The 17055-nt window shown below is 48.8% G+C and overlaps 1 protein-coding gene across 3 annotated transcripts in view; it reads right to left on the bottom strand.

The window, feature by feature from the left end:
- The window catches only part of STX3 (syntaxin 3), a 284482-nt gene that overhangs the window by 107413 nt on the left and 160014 nt on the right, over positions 1-17055 (bottom strand). For all 3 annotated transcript variants that reach the window (XM_078677140.1, XM_078677102.1, XM_078677203.1), the window contains exons 2-4: positions 9632-9709; positions 6288-6387; positions 5450-5524 (exon numbers count right to left, since the gene is read on the bottom strand). In XM_078677140.1, coding sequence (XP_078533266.1) covers positions 5450-5524; positions 6288-6387; positions 9632-9709 — 253 coding nt within the window. The remainder of the gene's footprint in view (positions 1-5449; positions 5525-6287; positions 6388-9631; positions 9710-17055) is intronic.

The raw sequence follows: 17055 nt of genomic DNA, 5'->3' as shown, positions 1-17055 counted from the left end.
TTAGACAACCAGGAAAGACAGAATCAGCCATGATCAGACCCAGGAATGTTTTCTCTTGTGTGCAGACAACTAGGCTGTGTCTTTTCACCATCCTGGCTTCCTACACTCCCGCTCACCAGGCGCCGCTTACTACTTTTGATACAGCACTTTAGTCCCGCTTTAGTTTGGACATGGATCATATTTTTCTGAAAGAACACATTTGCTCAGTTAATCATAGGCTTTAAAAGTAAGCGTCCTCCAAACCCTAAGGTCAGCTGTACGAGGACGCTGACGTCTAAGAGTATTGTGGGCTCGGCTGCAGAGATTCATGAATGTTCTGCACCAAAGTAGCATCAGAACGGAACCAACCTCTATAAAGCCAATGTAAAGAAGCCCAGGTATTCCCCAGACCCTAGAAGCAGACCTCCAGAACGCAAACAAGTAATCGTGAAAGCGAATGGGGAAATGTGGCAGTCCTGCTAACAGGTGACCAACGAGACCTCCAAGGATTCATCAATGGCCTATCTTACCAAACCCTACTCCCCAAAAAGGCTCAGACTTATTATTATTGAATTACATTCAATTAAAAAAGTACACAATTAATTATTCAAAAGTGGCAAATAATGTAGTTGACGCGCGTTTCGGCGTTTAACAAAACCCCTTCTTCAGGAGCCACATAAAGTTTTAAAAAGAAGAAGGAAACATGTCCTGGGTCTCATTAGATATGTAGAAGAACTAAGGACTATTGCTCTGTATTGCTCGTTCAGCTGTAATTTATGTAAACCTGTTTTATATTATGGTTTAATTTTATTTTTTGTATTTTATTGTGTACATTATATGTTGAATATGAAAATTGTTTGTATAATTTATTGTTGTTAATTAAATAGTATGTGATTTTAATATTCCGTTTATCCTTCATGTCCTCCTACCTTGACTAGTTCCCTTTGTTATTATTGTGATTGCCTAGGAATTGTTACACATATATTGTTTTCCCTGTTCTAGGAATAATATTCTCTATTCAGGGGGTCCTTGTTTTTCACATACATCAGACCTATACAGTCCATGCATGAAGCATAAGATTGGGCCATTTAATGAGATGTTTTTCAGTTTCATGGAGTACGCATGGATGGTTTGCTGCATACAGCTGATTAATATGTGGCGTGCTTCTATCCCCAAACATTTAATTTGTTTCAGAGTCCCCTTAAAAGGGAATTTATCCCTCAGAGTCTGTGACATTTGAGTTTTGAGAGTGAGGTTCAATATCTCTGATTTATCCAGGTTTATCTTTCACCCAGATATCCGCTCAAGCACCTCACTTCCCAACCAACGCAGAGAGGTACCTCAGGGTTTCGCAGCTTTATTTCATTGTCAATGTAAAATGCTAAAGTTTATATACATCAGGCCAAAAGAAATGACAGCCATATATCTATCCCTCCTTATTTTTTCCGTTAGGGGATCTATGCTTGAGGCAAAGAGACGAGGGGACATCGGGTCACCCTGCCAGGTGCTGCTTTCCAAATGTTTCTCTCCAAGAGTGATCCACGCAGTGCATTGGGGAGCTGCAGGATGTGAACACCATAGTCATAAATGGTCATAAATGGTCTATTAAATCCCCTCTTTTCCATGACCTTTTTAAAAAGGACCAGTCCACCCGATCAAAGGCCTTTTCAGCATCTAGAGCTGCAGGAATTTATTTTTTCTGAACTTTCTAAACCAGGGGGGACGTCCTCCAGATATTGACATGCATCGGACCGGAAGCTGTAAAGCCAGCTTGGTCCGCATGGATCACATAGGGAAGGACCTGCTCGAGTCTACTTTCAATAATTTTAGGATATGCGTTAAGGGTGTGTTTATCCGCTCAATCGGCCTGTACGAGGTACACTGTTGTGGATTCTTCCACTGTTTGTGAAGGATCTAAATGTTTGCCTCCCTCATGTTTCTCGAGATTCCCCCTTGTTGTGCTATATAATTAAGTAATGTATCTAGTCTGGAAAATAATAGAGTCTGAAATGTTTTATAGAATGGATTTGAAAGTCTGTCTGCGCCGGAAGCCTTATTTCGCTGCAGACGAAATATCGTCTGCTTTATTGCCTCCTGGGAAATCACGTCGGCTAGAGTGAGCTGCTTAACATCTGTCAGACGGGGTAACGTGATTGCATCTAAAAATTGCATCTGAATACTTATTGCGGGCTCATCCCTAGATTATAGTTTAGTGTAACAGTTGTGAAATGCCTCAAGTCTTTCTCCCCCCATTTTGGAAACCTCCTGTCTGTTCTTCTTTCCTGGATATATTCGGATTTTTGTTTCTTTCTTACTTGCCTGGCTAGATGGGGGGGGGGCACTTTATTTTCTGCCACAAACAAGACCCTTTTGATGTATAACATAGAGAGTTCAGCACTATTGGGGTATAAATCTCAGAGTTTGCATGATAAATGTGTGGTCTGCCTCAAATTTATTAATGAAGGGGGTCTCTTTATAGAAGTTCTCCTTTTCCAGTATGCCCATCTCCATTCTTTCAGCCGCCTGTCTCTGAATTTTATAGAAGAGCGCCATTAGGCAGATGTATTCCCCCCATATGATGGCCCCCATCACATCCCGGTATCCCATAGGGTTAACTGCTCTCCTTTCATCAATATCAAAGTATCCTGTAATCTGCTCTGCCAGGGTCCCCTTCATTTGAGGGTCCCTAAGAAGCCAGAGATACAGCCTCCAAGCCGGTGTGCGCCTAAGCAAGAGTCCCAAATCCACATCAGCCATGACATGTGTGATAAACCCAAATAAAAATATTTCCTCATAACTCTCTAAGTGCACTTGGCTATCCACATGTCAGAGTGCATAATGCTTAAGAGGGAAACATTAGAAATGGCATGTTTCCCCAGTGACTGTGCCCAACAACATTGTCACTGGTCAGGCTGTAGCTGGCACAGCGGAACGTTTGACTTATGCCAGCGACAGACTCCCTTCAAAAGCGTATTTTAATATTTAATAAAAATTCTCACTAGTCATTTTTTAGTAAACATAAGGAAGATTGAACTTTTAGGAGGTTGCCTTTACCTTTCTTTCTTGTCCAGATTAAAAGGTGTCCAACCTCATAGTGCGTGTGTGCGGGTGTTCGTGTGTCTACATAGGTTGCATGTTATTGGGTGCTGTTCAAGGCAGCTTCAGAGTGTCAGAAAAAGACAGAATACAACTCAAACAGGAGCAGGTGAGAGATATCCCAACAGAGAAAGCAGTGGGAGAGGATTTTAGCACACACTCTTATGAGCATCTTTAGTGTTTGGTAATGGGCCAATCAAATTTAGTCACTGGTCTGTCATGGATGGTCAAGGCAGGTAGGCATTGGAACTATTATGGATTATTTTTAAATATCTTTACGTTTACTTTGCTTGTAATGCACACACTGCAGAACTAAATTGCTTCTAGGCGCTAAGGCGGACATGTATACACTGTGACTGAAGGAACAAAAATAAGGACTGTTGTAAATGCATAAATCGTGTCCAGAGGAGAAGTCTTATAAAAACATATTAAAAGAGATGGTCTTGACTAGGAGTGGGCGTGGCTCGCATAATTCCATGTAGCATAATTAGGCGGAATTTCCAAAAGACTCGGCAAGATTACACAGAATTACATGAGAAGAGTAATTCTGCATTTACGCCTGTTTTATTAGCACACAAATTCCCCTATGTGTCTCAAAAATATGCAAGGATGCATTGTGCGCTAAGAACTAGTGCTAAATGCAACAGATCATAAACAGCAGTGCGAGAAGATGCTTGTGCTCACTAAATGCGCTATTGTGGTAGGATTTTCCCCCCTGAATACCTTTTAATAAGTGAGTGAGCGAATTAGCATTACTGCTGGTAACCTAAGCACCAAAGAGTAACTCGGAATCAGCAAAATAACTAACCCTGGGCAAAGCACTACGCTACGCTCGCGTAGTTTGCGAAGTTTGCGCAACTTTGCACTACGCGAACTGCACGTAGCACAGTGCGAACACGTGTAGCGTAGTGCAGCAGTCATTTTTTGCTTGCTCGCGGTCATCAACGTCAAGTTGGTGACCGCGAGCAAGCAAAATGACATCCTTGCGAGACTTTTTCCTTGTTCGCGATCAAGTTGCCGATCGCGAGCATAGAAAATAAACATCCCGGCGAGATTCTCAACGCTGGGAGGTCAGGTTTCTCATTGCGAGTGGTCGCGCATGCTTGCGACCGCTCGCGATGTGAAACTACCAGTCCGCGTTGAGAAAGCTGCCGCTCGTGTAAAAATCTACTCGAGCGGCAGAAAAGTACAGCTCGCACTGTGCAAGATGCCGTTTTCAATGATTGCACAGAGCCGGATGCTTGTCCGCACTGTGCAATCATTGGAAATGACATCTTGCACAGTACGAACATGCTACTACGCAGTTCGCGTAGTGCTACGCGAAGCTCGCGAAGTGCACTTCGCATAGCTTCGCGTAGCTCTACTTCGTGAACTATGCCCACCCCTAAAAATAACTGATTCCTCCAGCATAATTAAAATTATGCCTAGGCCTTGTCTTGAAGCTCAGTATGAACTGCATCATAGTTTAGGTCTGGCCGGATTTCCCAGGCTGGTTCTTTCAGAGTGAGCTGTAGTCACAGAGACATGTTGGTTATCAGTTTTGTTGTAACCAATATTTAAAAGCAATCATGCATCTGGAAAAGCCGGATAAGAGAGGGTTCACTCAGTGAGTGCAGAGTTTGTTTCTGTCGAAATCACATGTTAGAGCTGAGAGAAGATCCACTTAAGAAGAGAGATACAGGGTTCATAACTGGGCAGACTCTTCAGAGCTGGAGCGGCTCTGATCGCAGGGGTGGACCGGATGTCTTTGGTCAAGTGTCTCTGAGGGACAGTCTATGATTGTGGATTCTGTTGGTCACCGATGGGTAAATGTCTGATCAATGTTCACAATTTTGGCTCTTTGATCTGGCAAGATGGGTTCAATATTCTCAGCAGGTGCTTTGCGGAACAACCCATTCTAGGGTGTGATGGACAGTCGGTTGTTGAGGTACAGCATCTTCTGATGCACGTTGATTCTGCAAAGGGGTACCCTGGATTTCAAGCTGTTGGCTGAGGACATCTGGGAAACATTCATTCATGGGTATAATGGCGGAGGCTCATGGGTGATTGTGTTTAGAGAGCAGCCAAAAAGTTGGTAACTTACTTCTAGAAAGAAGTAGGTGACTTAAAGGTTGGTGGCTGTTGCCTCAGTGGAGCAGCAAGGTGTGGTGAATCAATACTCTATGGGTGATGTTCTATAAAATACAACTGTTGTGGTGTGTTGGGCCTGGAAAGAATCAGCTGGTTTGAATGTTGATGGAATAACTTTTGATTTTTGCATTTTCAAGGCATATGGCATTAGTGAGAGGATGTGGTCTGTGTCCATGGTTTCTCAAGGATTACAGAGTTGGACTAGCACAGCTGTCTGAAGGAACGTTCAGGTACGGTCACTCACCCTTTAGCCGGTTTCGGACACTATTTGCCATTTTCTTGAGGTCTACCGTCAGTTTCTCCAGGTCATCCTTGGTCTCTAAGACAAGAGAAAAGCGATTAAACAGTCAGCGCAGAACAGGTGAAGAGGAGGCTTCAAACTCACCAAACCAGAAGCACACAAACAGGAACACGATGGAATATAAAGCAGTGAATCAAGTACTAAAGCACAGGTGGAGCGAGAAGATTGAATGTTTGAACGCAGAGCCGCAACTCACAAGAGTGCAAGAGATAGAACTCAACTCACGCTTAAAAACGGACCCCGAAGGACCAAACGTACAACTCAAGTTTCTGAGATTGAAAGAGGGAATAACAGGAAGTGCCATAGATACTTTCTTGAACTCCAGTTACATAATGCATAAGGTGAACAGATTGTGTGGAAACAGAGACCTCTTAGGGGACTTGCTATAACACTCAAAGTAACTGTTCTCATTGAGGTGTTCCAATTTAATGCAGAAAGTCCATCCTCCTAAGTGGAAATCTGCTCCCTGCAGATTCCAAAACAGTCAAGTCCAGTGGATCCTTCCACATTTCTTACACAACTGCAGAACTTTGTAAACTCTTCCTTCCAGTCGATATGGTGTGTGCAGTTGCCTTTGTGGTTAGATTAGCTTTATCGAAAGGCTTAACACACTCTGAGGAGCAGAGACAAGTCGCTTCGATGTACATAAGTGGCCCGGTAAGGATCCTTAGCCTGACTGCTCTAAGGATTAAGGCACTCAGAGAGGGAATGGGATACAGATGCAGACAAGCCTCACTCAGCAATCACCAGAGCACGAGACACTTGGCCGAGCATCACTCACTTGGTTCAGGAATTGGCGCCGAGAGAATGACGCTGTAGAGCTTCTTCACCTCGTCAACGTCCTCCGAGATCTTGTCAATGTTCTGTCGGATTTCTTCAATCTGTACACAAAACAAGAAGGTGAGGACAAGTTAGGGTCAAAACCACTCCAAGTCAATGACAGCTGAAATTAAGGGAGCAAGATGAGAATGTAAGTGAGGAACGAATTAGTGATCGAAAGAGAATCCTAGCAGTGCGCAAACAGGTGGGTGAGATGTATAAAAGGAAGTGATCCAGGGGGAAAAAAAAGAGGGATCCGAGTGACAGGTTACATGCAGGATATATCATTGATAAAAGTCGGTGGTATCTCCAGATAGGTATATGGATAATGTGCCCCTTGCCGTGCATTATCAGGATACTAAGAGTCACCAAGGAGTTCCGCGACTATATAGAAGAATAAGGCTGAAGATCTGCAAGTCTCAGTGCATCACAGAAATGTTTCTCCTGTGGCAGGAATTTTTACAAATGAATTTAAAAAATCTTAACTTTGTCACAAGACAAACAATGTTGGGCACTTCTGCTGTGTACGACCAACGGCAATGCACAGTGCGGTATGAGCGAGCACTGAGGTTGGGTGCTAGGATGGTTGTAGGCCATACCCTGCAACCATCACCCGTAGGGCAAGGCCTTTGAGCGTGGGCATTAGGGGCCGACCAGCCGTGGAGAGTTGGGAGAAGAGACTAGACAAAGAGGGCCGGGGAGTAAAAAATGTAGCGTTCCATATTTTAACTTCCACAGGAAACTTTCCTGGCTGCTACAGACGCAAGCAATGGCAAAGCCGTTAGGTCTCGTCTTTGGGACACACTGGCTTTGCCAATGCTTTTCTGTAAAGCTGAACAGCTTTTCCAAACAGCATTTTTCGGTGATGCTGTCCACAAAGACCAAAAAAGAAAGAAACAAGGGTGGAATGACGCGGCCCCTAATGCATGATGACGGAAACACATACATGTGTCACCATGTATGCACATTCGTGCGTCACCATTCGTGCAAATGCGTGTGTCACCATGCGTGCACATGCGTGTGTCACCATGCGTGCACATGCATTTGCCCCCATGCGTGCACATGCCTACCAATTCAAGTAGCACAAAAGCACTTTTTAGGTCGAGCCTGGGCAGGGCATACGCTGCTCTGGGAGGCATGGTGTATTGAGGAATGGAATAAAAGCTACGCCCATCTTTTCAATTGGCTCCTGTTACAGTCCTTTCAAAATGTTTGTTTTTCATTTCTGAATAGGCTTAGTAGTCCCTCCTTGGTACAGCCTTGTCTGCATTTGTAACCTCCCACACTGACTGGGCCTTTCGCAGTCCACTTTCACTTTAGCGGCCGCACTTTTATATTTAATTTGCGGCGCGGTCCGCTTTCACTTTAGCAGCTGCAATAAAGAAACTTGCTTTCTAACTATTTTTTATAAGTGAAAGTGCCCCATACCGCACTTTCACTTTATTGTTGGCCACGCCCCTTTCTTTAGACGCCGCTCACTGTAACCTGAATACGAGAGCAGCGTCTAAAGAACGGGGAGCAGCGGCCACCATTAAAGTGGTCTCACATTTGCGAGAGTTTGGGCTATCGGCATTGGAAATTACAATGCCTATCATATATGTGTTGCTTTTGAAAACCCATAAATAAAAGGCATGGTTATTTACAATGCCAATAGCTTAACCTCTCGCAAATGCGCGACCAATTGCATTGAAAATGCTTGTTGTTTAAGGCAGATGGGCCAGCAGCAATTTGTTACATGACCTGCGAAAAAAATAACATTCTTAAAAACAAAAATAAAGATGAAAAGGGGTAGTGGGGGTAGTGAGCGCAACGGTGGAGCAGGTGGGAGCAATGGGAAATAAAATTGAATTAAAGCCATGTGGGGGAAGGAGGAAAAAAGAAGCACAGATGGGAGAAAGGAACACTGAGCACTGGGGAGCAGGAAAGAAGCACATGGAGAGAGTAACATGGTGCATGGGGCAGAAGCAGACAGGGGAGAAGCTGGAAAACACATGCATTCTCATGGTGTGCTGAACAAAAAAGAAAAACAGTTTTCTGGAAATGAGTAGTAAAATTATACAAGTCAGCCAGTTGAGGGGCTGGGAAAGACGCTAAACTTCCAGTGGATGGAAAAACAGGAAAAGTGGAAGGTGAGCCAAAGAAAAAGCAAGCAAGCATACAAGAGTGTACCTAAAGCCAGCAAATGGTAAGCCTATAGCTCACCCATTGAACGCTAAGGGCCTGATTTCGATCACGGCAGATGGGTGGACATCCCGTCCCCCGAAATATAATTCCCATAGTATATAATGGGATTTCTATTTCGGCAGACAGGATATCGGCCACTGTTGCGATGGAGTAACCAGTCCGACTAGGTCTAAATCAGGCCCTAAGTTCTTGGTAAGCCCATGAAAGGCCATTCTCAACCAGACAGCTGTGCCACAAATGGCACTGCACACTGTTAGGTAAAAAAAAACATTGCAAATGCCTGTTTACATTGCTGCTGGCGACCATGTCTTATGCACTCACATTGCTGGCACTCTTGCATACGGCGGCCACTAATGTAAACTTGCCTGATGTGGTCAGTATTAAAACAATATTAGCAGCTTGGGTGATTTTCATTGAGCATAAGTAGTTCATACTACAGAAAAGTTTGGAAACCCCTGTTTTAGGGATAAATAAATCACAGCATGGAACATGTCAATGTGATAGAGGATATCAGTGTATTTGAATGAAAGGATTGATGAGAGAATATGAGAAAAGTTGGATAAAAAAGATTGGCGAGGGAAAGTATGCTAAAGAGACATCAGGTGCATTGGAGGGGCTGCTGCAGAATGCAAAGGGGGTGCAACAGATTGACCAGAGAATTAGATCAGGGATGGCGTTAACAGTAGAAAAGAAGTTGATTGAAAGAGACGGGAAGACTTCTGTTGTGGGGGGGGGTGGGGAGGAGGGCTGGTGTGAAGGCTACAGACTGTGTTAAGTTGTTCTATTCATCTCAGACTCAGGCTGCTTCCTTCAGTGCCCCCTGAAGGAAGGAGCTAACCTGCTGGGACCAATGAGGTATTGTTGACTAACTCCCATAGTGGTCAGTATGTGAAGCCACTTGCAGCAGCTGCTCGTCGCCTGCAGCAGCGGTCAGGGCAGAGGCGTGAAGAAATGACCATGCTGCATATCCCGTAGGGCAAGCATCATGGTCAGCGTAGGGTCAAACGCGTACAAAACCAAAGATGAACAGACCCATCCCTACATAAATAACATGTATATCCATGTGAGATGCTTATGACCAGAGGGAGCTCTTCTATGAGTACAGCAGGAGGTAGGACATACCTGGGAGAAGAACTCGTCCATGAAGGCGCTGTTGTCGATGGCAAGTTCCACATCGTCCACATCGTCCGTGTCCTGCGTCTGAAAGGGAGGAGAGGATGAAACAGGCGAACGGGGGAGGGCAGTGCCCACTTTCGGGGGTGCACTTAGAAATACTGATAATCTCAGCCTGGCGTGCAGGACAAGGAGCTCACTCACGTACTCGCGCCATCATTCCTCCATGCAGCCTTCCAAGCACTACAGACATGCCTCCACAAAAGCACCAGGAGATGACCACTGCGAGGAGCTACATACTCACTGAATAGCGGGCTAACCACAGCACCCTCATTGTCAGGGTTTATTTTCCCAGCCATGTGCATGCAGGCCTCACTACTATCAGGATTCACTCTCCAATCTCACACATCGCGGGCATCCCAAGGGCATGCCCAAGGCAAGCCTGTCCGGGACTGTCCATGCCTGGACCGCGCCCAGCGTCGGGAACCCTGGTCTGATCACCACTGAGCGATACTCCACAGCACTCCTTAGGATGCTGCTCCCCCAACTTCTGCCGTGCTGTACCCCACACCACAGTAGGAGCTTTCACCTGCACCCACTACTGGTTCACCAGCAGCCACACATCCATGCCCCCAAGCAAATACTAACTACACCCTCAACACCCCCTCTCAACACATGCCACACAAGCACCAACGCCTTCACCCCACCTTACACCTCAGCAAACCCGCACGTCAACACCCACTCGCATGCAAGCTTCTCAACACATGATCACTCCACAAACACACAAACAAAATATGGGTCCTGCTGAGTCGCAATGCACCCAACATCCTCTTTATAACAGAGATCTGGTGATCCCAGCAGGCCACAAGATCACTCAAAGAGCCACCTTCACAAGCCAGGAGCAGGACTCACTATCATCTACAAGGAATCCATCAAATGCACAATATCGACAGAGAGCGCCACCCCGTTTATGGAACACCTGCACTTCCAGCTTCATATCTCAAACAACTTCACACTGAATGGAACCGTCGCCTACAAGCCACCCGGATCACGAGCCACCTTTACCAACCTCATCACTAACTTTGTTGCTCCCTTCACCATTGATTCCGGAGCCTACATTCTACTTTGTGACCTCAAACTTTCACATGGAAGACCACAATGACCCCAGCTCCAGAGCACCCCTCGAAAGCTTGAGTAACATCGGACTCACCCAGCTCATCCCAGAACCAACACACACCACAGGACACACACTGGACCCCATCTTCCCCACAAGTGACAGCATCAAATACAACTCCACCACACCATTCATAAGGACCGACCGCTCCTTCATCAAACAATGTATGAATGAATGAATGAATACACTCTTTTATAGCACATGGCTACCCTGAAGCATCCCAGCGCTGTTAGACCAAAAGACAGGGTGGAAACAATCAGTGGAACAGATATGTCTTTAATCACTTCCTGAAGGCCAGATTATTTATTTCAAGCCTGATGTTATCTGAGAGTTTGTTCCAGCACTTGGCTGCTTGGAAAGAGAACCGGTGGCCGCCCATGCGGGCTCGCTTCACCCTTGGTACTACCAACAGATTACGCTGATTAGATCTCAACGATCTAAGGGACTGGTGTCGGCGGGACAGGGGCTGAAGAATGATAGGGCCGGTGTTGAAGATGGATTTATGCGCCATGCACAAAGATTTGAACAAAATCCTTTCGTGGATCGGCAGCCAGTGGAGGGGCCGAAGTGAGGCCTTCGCCGAACTGTGTCTGGGTACCTTCATGAGCAGCCGGGCTGTGCAATTCTGCACGGTTTGCAGTATGTGAATGGGCCCTGCTGGAGCCCAGAGGTAGACAGCATTTGCATAATCCAGCCGCGAAAGAATCAACGACTGGACCAGCAAGCGTCTGGCCTCAAAGGGAAGAAGACTCTAGACCTTCCAGAGTACCCTCAGTAGTCCATAGCAGGTCGCCGCAACCTTCTTAGCCTGGATTTGAAATCCCAGGGAGGAATCAAGCCACACCCCCAGGCTCTTTATCTGGTTCTTTGGAGTGGGGGGGAGGGCCCAGGCAGTTGGGCCACCATGGGTCGAGGTTGATGGGGGTTTTGTAGCCCAGGAGCATGATGTCAGTTTTGGCCCCGTTTAGTTTTAGAAATGAGGAGGTCATCCAATCCAAAACTTTGGTAAGACATGGGGTCAGGTTGTTAATCCCCTGGTCTATAGCGTCATTCCTTGCTAGGGAGACGACCAACTGAATATCATCAGCGTAGGTGATGAGCTGAATTCCCCAGGGAAGCACCACCTCAGCCAGTGGTCTCATGTAGATGTTAAACATGGTGGGGCTAAGTGAGGATCCCTGGGGAACGCCGTTATCCAGTTGAAGTTGGTCGGATGACGACGACTCATCAAAAACGGAGAAAAAGCTCTCTGCCAGAAAGGACTGGAGCCATTTGAGAGCCATTCCAGCGACCCCTGCAAGGCGGAGACAGTGGAGCAGGAGGGCATGGTTAACCATGTCGAAGGCTGCGCTGAGGTCCAACAGGACCACCGCAGCGCAGCCTCCGGCATCCACAATACTCCTGGTCGCCTGCACCACCGCCACCAACGTGGTCTCTGTCCCCTGCTTGGCTCCGAATCCCGTCTGGGAGCAGTGAAGGGCTCCTGTGGTCTCCACAAATGATGACAGTACCTGATTGACATATTTTTCTGCTATTTTACTGAGCCCAGGTAACAACGAGATGGGCCTGTAATTGGCTAAGTCTTCGGGATCCAAATTTTTTTTTTTTTTTAAAAGGGCCATGACTTTCGCCAACTTCCAGGACGGGGCACCACTCCCGACTTCAATGACGAATTAATGACATGCATTATAATAGGACACACCATCCCCGACACCTGTTTAAGACCCGCCGTAGCGCAGCATCCAAAGGGGAGCCCGTTTTGAGATTACCAAGTAGCCTTTCCGTAGTGGGCAAGTCAAGCAACGGGAAGGCGTCGAGGCATCCAGCGGAGTCTGGTCCAACCTTCTCGTGATTCCAGTCCGCGCTCTCAATAAGGCCAGATACCTGGGCGATTGGCGCAAAGCCAGAGTATATGTTGGTCACCTTGGCAGCAAAGAAAGCGGCCAGATCATCACAGCGTTTCTGTGGATCAAGTAAGGCCCTGGTGGCCACGGGAGGGGTGACCAGAGATTGAAATATTTTAAAGATTTCTCTGGGCCTGTTGGAAGCTTCCGAGATTTTTTCCTGGAAGTAGATCGATTGTGCAGATTGTAATTGTTTTTTATATAATCTGAGCGTTAATCTGTATTCATTTTTTGCATCGATTGCGTAATCTTTCCTCCATTTCCTTTCCCGCTTTTTACAGCGTTGTTTGAGCTGCTTAAGATCCCCGGAATACCATGGTTTTTTGTTTGGGCCCTCCCGGTGGCGGACCACTTTTTTGGGACGGATGGAGTCTAATGTGGAGTCTAACCACTTATTGAAGGCCTCATTGGCAACGACTTGATTATCATGAGGAACCGGCGGGGACTTCTTCAGGGCAGTCTCCCAGTCCTCCACCGATAATCTCGACCAGGTCCGGCTCAACTTCTTGGACAAGGTGACAACACACCTCAATTCTTTTTTTTTTTTTTTTTTTTAAATATATTTTTATTGCAGAGTTATAAACAGCAGGCAAAGGAAACAGCCAGTGCACTTGCGGGCCCCCCCCGTCCAATAACAGTTCACGGTTGTACACAGCCATTCAGCCCGCATCCCGGAGGCCGGGCGGCACATCAGTTCGCTCTGGAGGAGCACAGCATAGTGTACGTCCCATTGGGACCCCGGCAGAAGGTCGATTTACGTATCTGCGTTTACCCCCCCACCCGCAACAACATTCCCGTCAGCCATCCCCATGGTATCAACGTAGTTGCCCCCATCGGGGCCTGCTCAAGGCTATATGGGCCTTCGTACCAGGCCGTCCCACCCAATCAGGCCTCCCGCCACTCAATACCCCCTGTCCCAGTAGTTCCAGGCCCCCACCAGCAACCCTTCAATGGCTTCCGGCCCCCCCCAAACCCCTCTACAACTAATCCCCCCAACGCCCCCCTCCCCTTGGCAACTGCAAAGGTGTGCGCATCGCTCCACCGAATTGGATGGTTCCACTACAGTGCTGAATGACATACTGCTGTGTTCGCCCTGCGGTGTCCAGCGGCTTAGTTCTCGCCGTCCACATCCACAACCAAAGCATCACGCAGAGCCTGTACCACTAACTCCCACGCACGGGCCGCATCCAGAGCCTTCTCATTCCCCAACTTCACCGCTTGCTTCATCCGGAGCACGCTCTCGCAGTCAGACCATCTCAGCAACTCATTCTTCCATCTACGCAGTGAGGGACCCCCCCTGGCCTTCCAGTGCCACGATATTTCCCTTTGAGCCAATATCAGACCCAGATCTATGAATTTACTGGTCACCTTGGTGTGCTTAGTATGCGGGAACCAGAGCAAGAGACACGTCGCCATGTCGAAGTCTACCTCCCTGTCAGTCACTTCATTCCGGAGTTCCCCTACCTCAGCCCAATAAGTTCCCAGTTGTGGACACCCCCAAAACAAGTGGTCCATGTCCGCCCCAAGGGACGAGCACCGGGGGCAACAGGCATCCGGCACCCGAAAGTGCCGCTGTAGTTTCTCCGGAGTTAGATAGGCCCTATGGAGCACATAAAAATGAACCTGCTGGAAGCGCGCGTTCCTGGTGCCCTTCCACGTGCGTCGCAGGATATGGCCCCATGCCGTATCCGGTATGGGCCGGCCAATGCTCCCCTCCCATTTAGCTTTGAGCCCATGGAGTGGTTCCAGCCCGTCGTGCAGCATCCTATTATGGAGGCACGTCACAGCTTTGAAGGTACCAGCCGCCATCACCACATATTGGCACGCCATAGTCGTCGCAGGTTCCAGGAGCCCCTCCTTCCAGTGCTTTTGCATGGCAGACACTACAGCCGCGTGTAGCAGGAAGCCCCCTTCAGGCAGTCCGAACTGGTCCCGGAGCACGTCGAACGGTGCCAACGCCCCATCTATATACAAGTCACCCACCACCTGTAGCCCCGCGGCCTCCCACTCCATCAACGGGGACCAATCCCCTCCGTGCGGCAGAGCTGTCAACATCCCAATCGGGATCTCCGGGGCATAAGGCCGCGAGGCCCTTGCCCTCCGGAGGCTCCTCTGCCAGCACAGCCGAAGCGTTCGCTCCTCCATGGTGAGGGCCCGTAATTCGAGCCGTTGCTGCATAATAATGTACGACAGCACATGGCGCCGTATCCCCCGACCCCGGTCCTCCTCCGGCCCCCGGAACACCCTGGCCACGTTCTGCGTAAGGACCTGCAACTGCGCCGCTAAATAATACAGCTCAAGGTCGGGTACGGCCATGCCCCCCTCCAGCTTGGGGCGAAGTAGCGTGCTCAAGGCTATCCTGCGTCGGCCATGCCCCCATAGAAAGCCAATAATCATTGACCGCAGTTCCCTAAACACCCCCTGGGGAATCCAGACAGGTAGTGTTCGGAAATAATAAAGGAAGCGGGGGAGCGCCACCATTTTCAACAATGCTATCCTGCCCAGGACTGTCAGCGGGAGGGTCGACCAGAAAGACAAGCTGCCCCGTAGTGACCGGACACAACGGCCAATGTTACCCTCCAACAGGTCAGCAGCCGAGTGGTAAACGCGGACACCCAAGTAAGTGATGCAAGAGGGTTCCCACGCCACACCCAGGTCGCTACTAGGGGCTGGAGATCCCGCTCTCAGTGGAAACACGCAGGTCTTTGCCCAATTGACCTTAAGGCCTGACAATCGGCCGAACTCGGACAGCAGATCCATCGCTCCAACCAGTGCCCCCGAAGTGTCAGCTAGGTACAGGAGCAGGTCATCCGCATAGAGCGATATGTGATGCCACCGCCCGTCACTCACTATTCCCGCATATCGATCGCCTGACCTCGCATGGACCGCTAAGGGTTCCATCGCCAGGGCAAACAACAGAGGGGAGAGAGAGCACCCCTGTCGTGTTCCCCTGCCAACCGGATACGCGGCAGACACCAAGCCGCCCAATCGAACTCTCGCCGTCGCCGAATTATACAAGACTCTCGTCCACCTCCGAAAGCCATCGCCCATGCCAAACCGCTCCAGCACTCCATCCAAGAAAGGCCATTCCAGACTATCGAAGGCCTTCTCAATATCCACGGACAGAACCGCCGGCGATCCCTCCCCATCCAAGATGGCGTCCATTATTCCCACCAGGCGGCGGATATTCATCGCCGTGCTCCTTGTGGGTATAAACCCGGCCTGATCCCGGTGCACCAGGCCCGTCATGTGCGGGGCCAGTCTAGTAGCTAGGATGCGACTCAGGATCTTATAGTCCACCGTCAGCATGGACAGCGGGCGATAAGACCTCACGTCCGTGGCATCCCGGCCAGGCTTGAGGAGTGGCACTATCAAGGCCTCCCGCATGGAGGCAGGCAATGCCCCCTTCTCGAAGGCCTCCGCATACACCACCAGCAGCCTGGGCGCCAGAGCGTCTACATATTGCTGGTAGAACTCGATTGGGAGTCCGTCCACCCCGGGCGTCTTGTTACGGGCCATATGTTTGATAGCCACTCGAATTTCCGTTAGCGTGATCGGGCTACCCAGGTCCCCCGCGTCGTCGTCGTCCAAGACCGGGAGCGGCCTCTCCCCCAGGTATTCCACGATGTCCTGAACCCCCACTCCCAGCTGACTCCGGTACAATTCCTCATAGTAACCCCGAAAGCGGTCCAATACAGCTGCCTGGGAGTACACCATCCCTCCCTGCGCGTCAATAATGCTGAGGACCGGGCAACCCCTAAGTTCCGGGTTAGCTAATCTGGCCAAGAGGGTACCCACCTTGTCCCTCTCTGCGTGTGCCCTGACAATGTACTGCCTATAATCATAGCAGCGCAAACGTTACGTCTCCGCGGCTACCGCTTCCTTCGCTTCCAATAACTGGGCCCGTATACCCGGCCTAGTTGGCCTGCGGCGCTCCAGGTCCCTCAAAGTGTCTTCCGCTTTCATTAAATCATTCAGCACAGACATTCGAGCATTCGAGAACCTGCCCAAGCACACCCCTCTCACCACCACTTTCAGTGCATCCCATTCAACAGACCTGCTCGTCGCTGTTCCTTCATTCACACCGAAATAACTATCAATGCCCTGCCGGACCGCATCGGCGAACACAGAATCCTCTAGCGTCTCCGGCCGAAGCCGCCATGTTGGTATTACGGAGCGCTCCCTCTGCCATTGAAAATGTACCAACAGGGGGTTATGATCGGATATCGTCCTAGCAAGGTACTCAGCATGGGTAATCAATGGGGCAAGGGAGCTCCCGCAAAGCACCGAATCAATCCTGACATGTAAATCATGTAGAGCGGAATAAAAGGAGTAATCCCTGGTTCCCCTGTGCC

Source organism: Lissotriton helveticus, chromosome 1_1 (assembly GCF_964261635.1).
Source record: "Lissotriton helveticus chromosome 1_1, aLisHel1.1, whole genome shotgun sequence".
Classification (NCBI taxonomy): domain Eukaryota; kingdom Metazoa; phylum Chordata; class Amphibia; order Caudata; family Salamandridae; genus Lissotriton; species Lissotriton helveticus.
The sequence above is the reverse complement of the archived record's forward strand: the minus strand, read 5'-3'. Positions and strand labels throughout refer to the sequence as shown.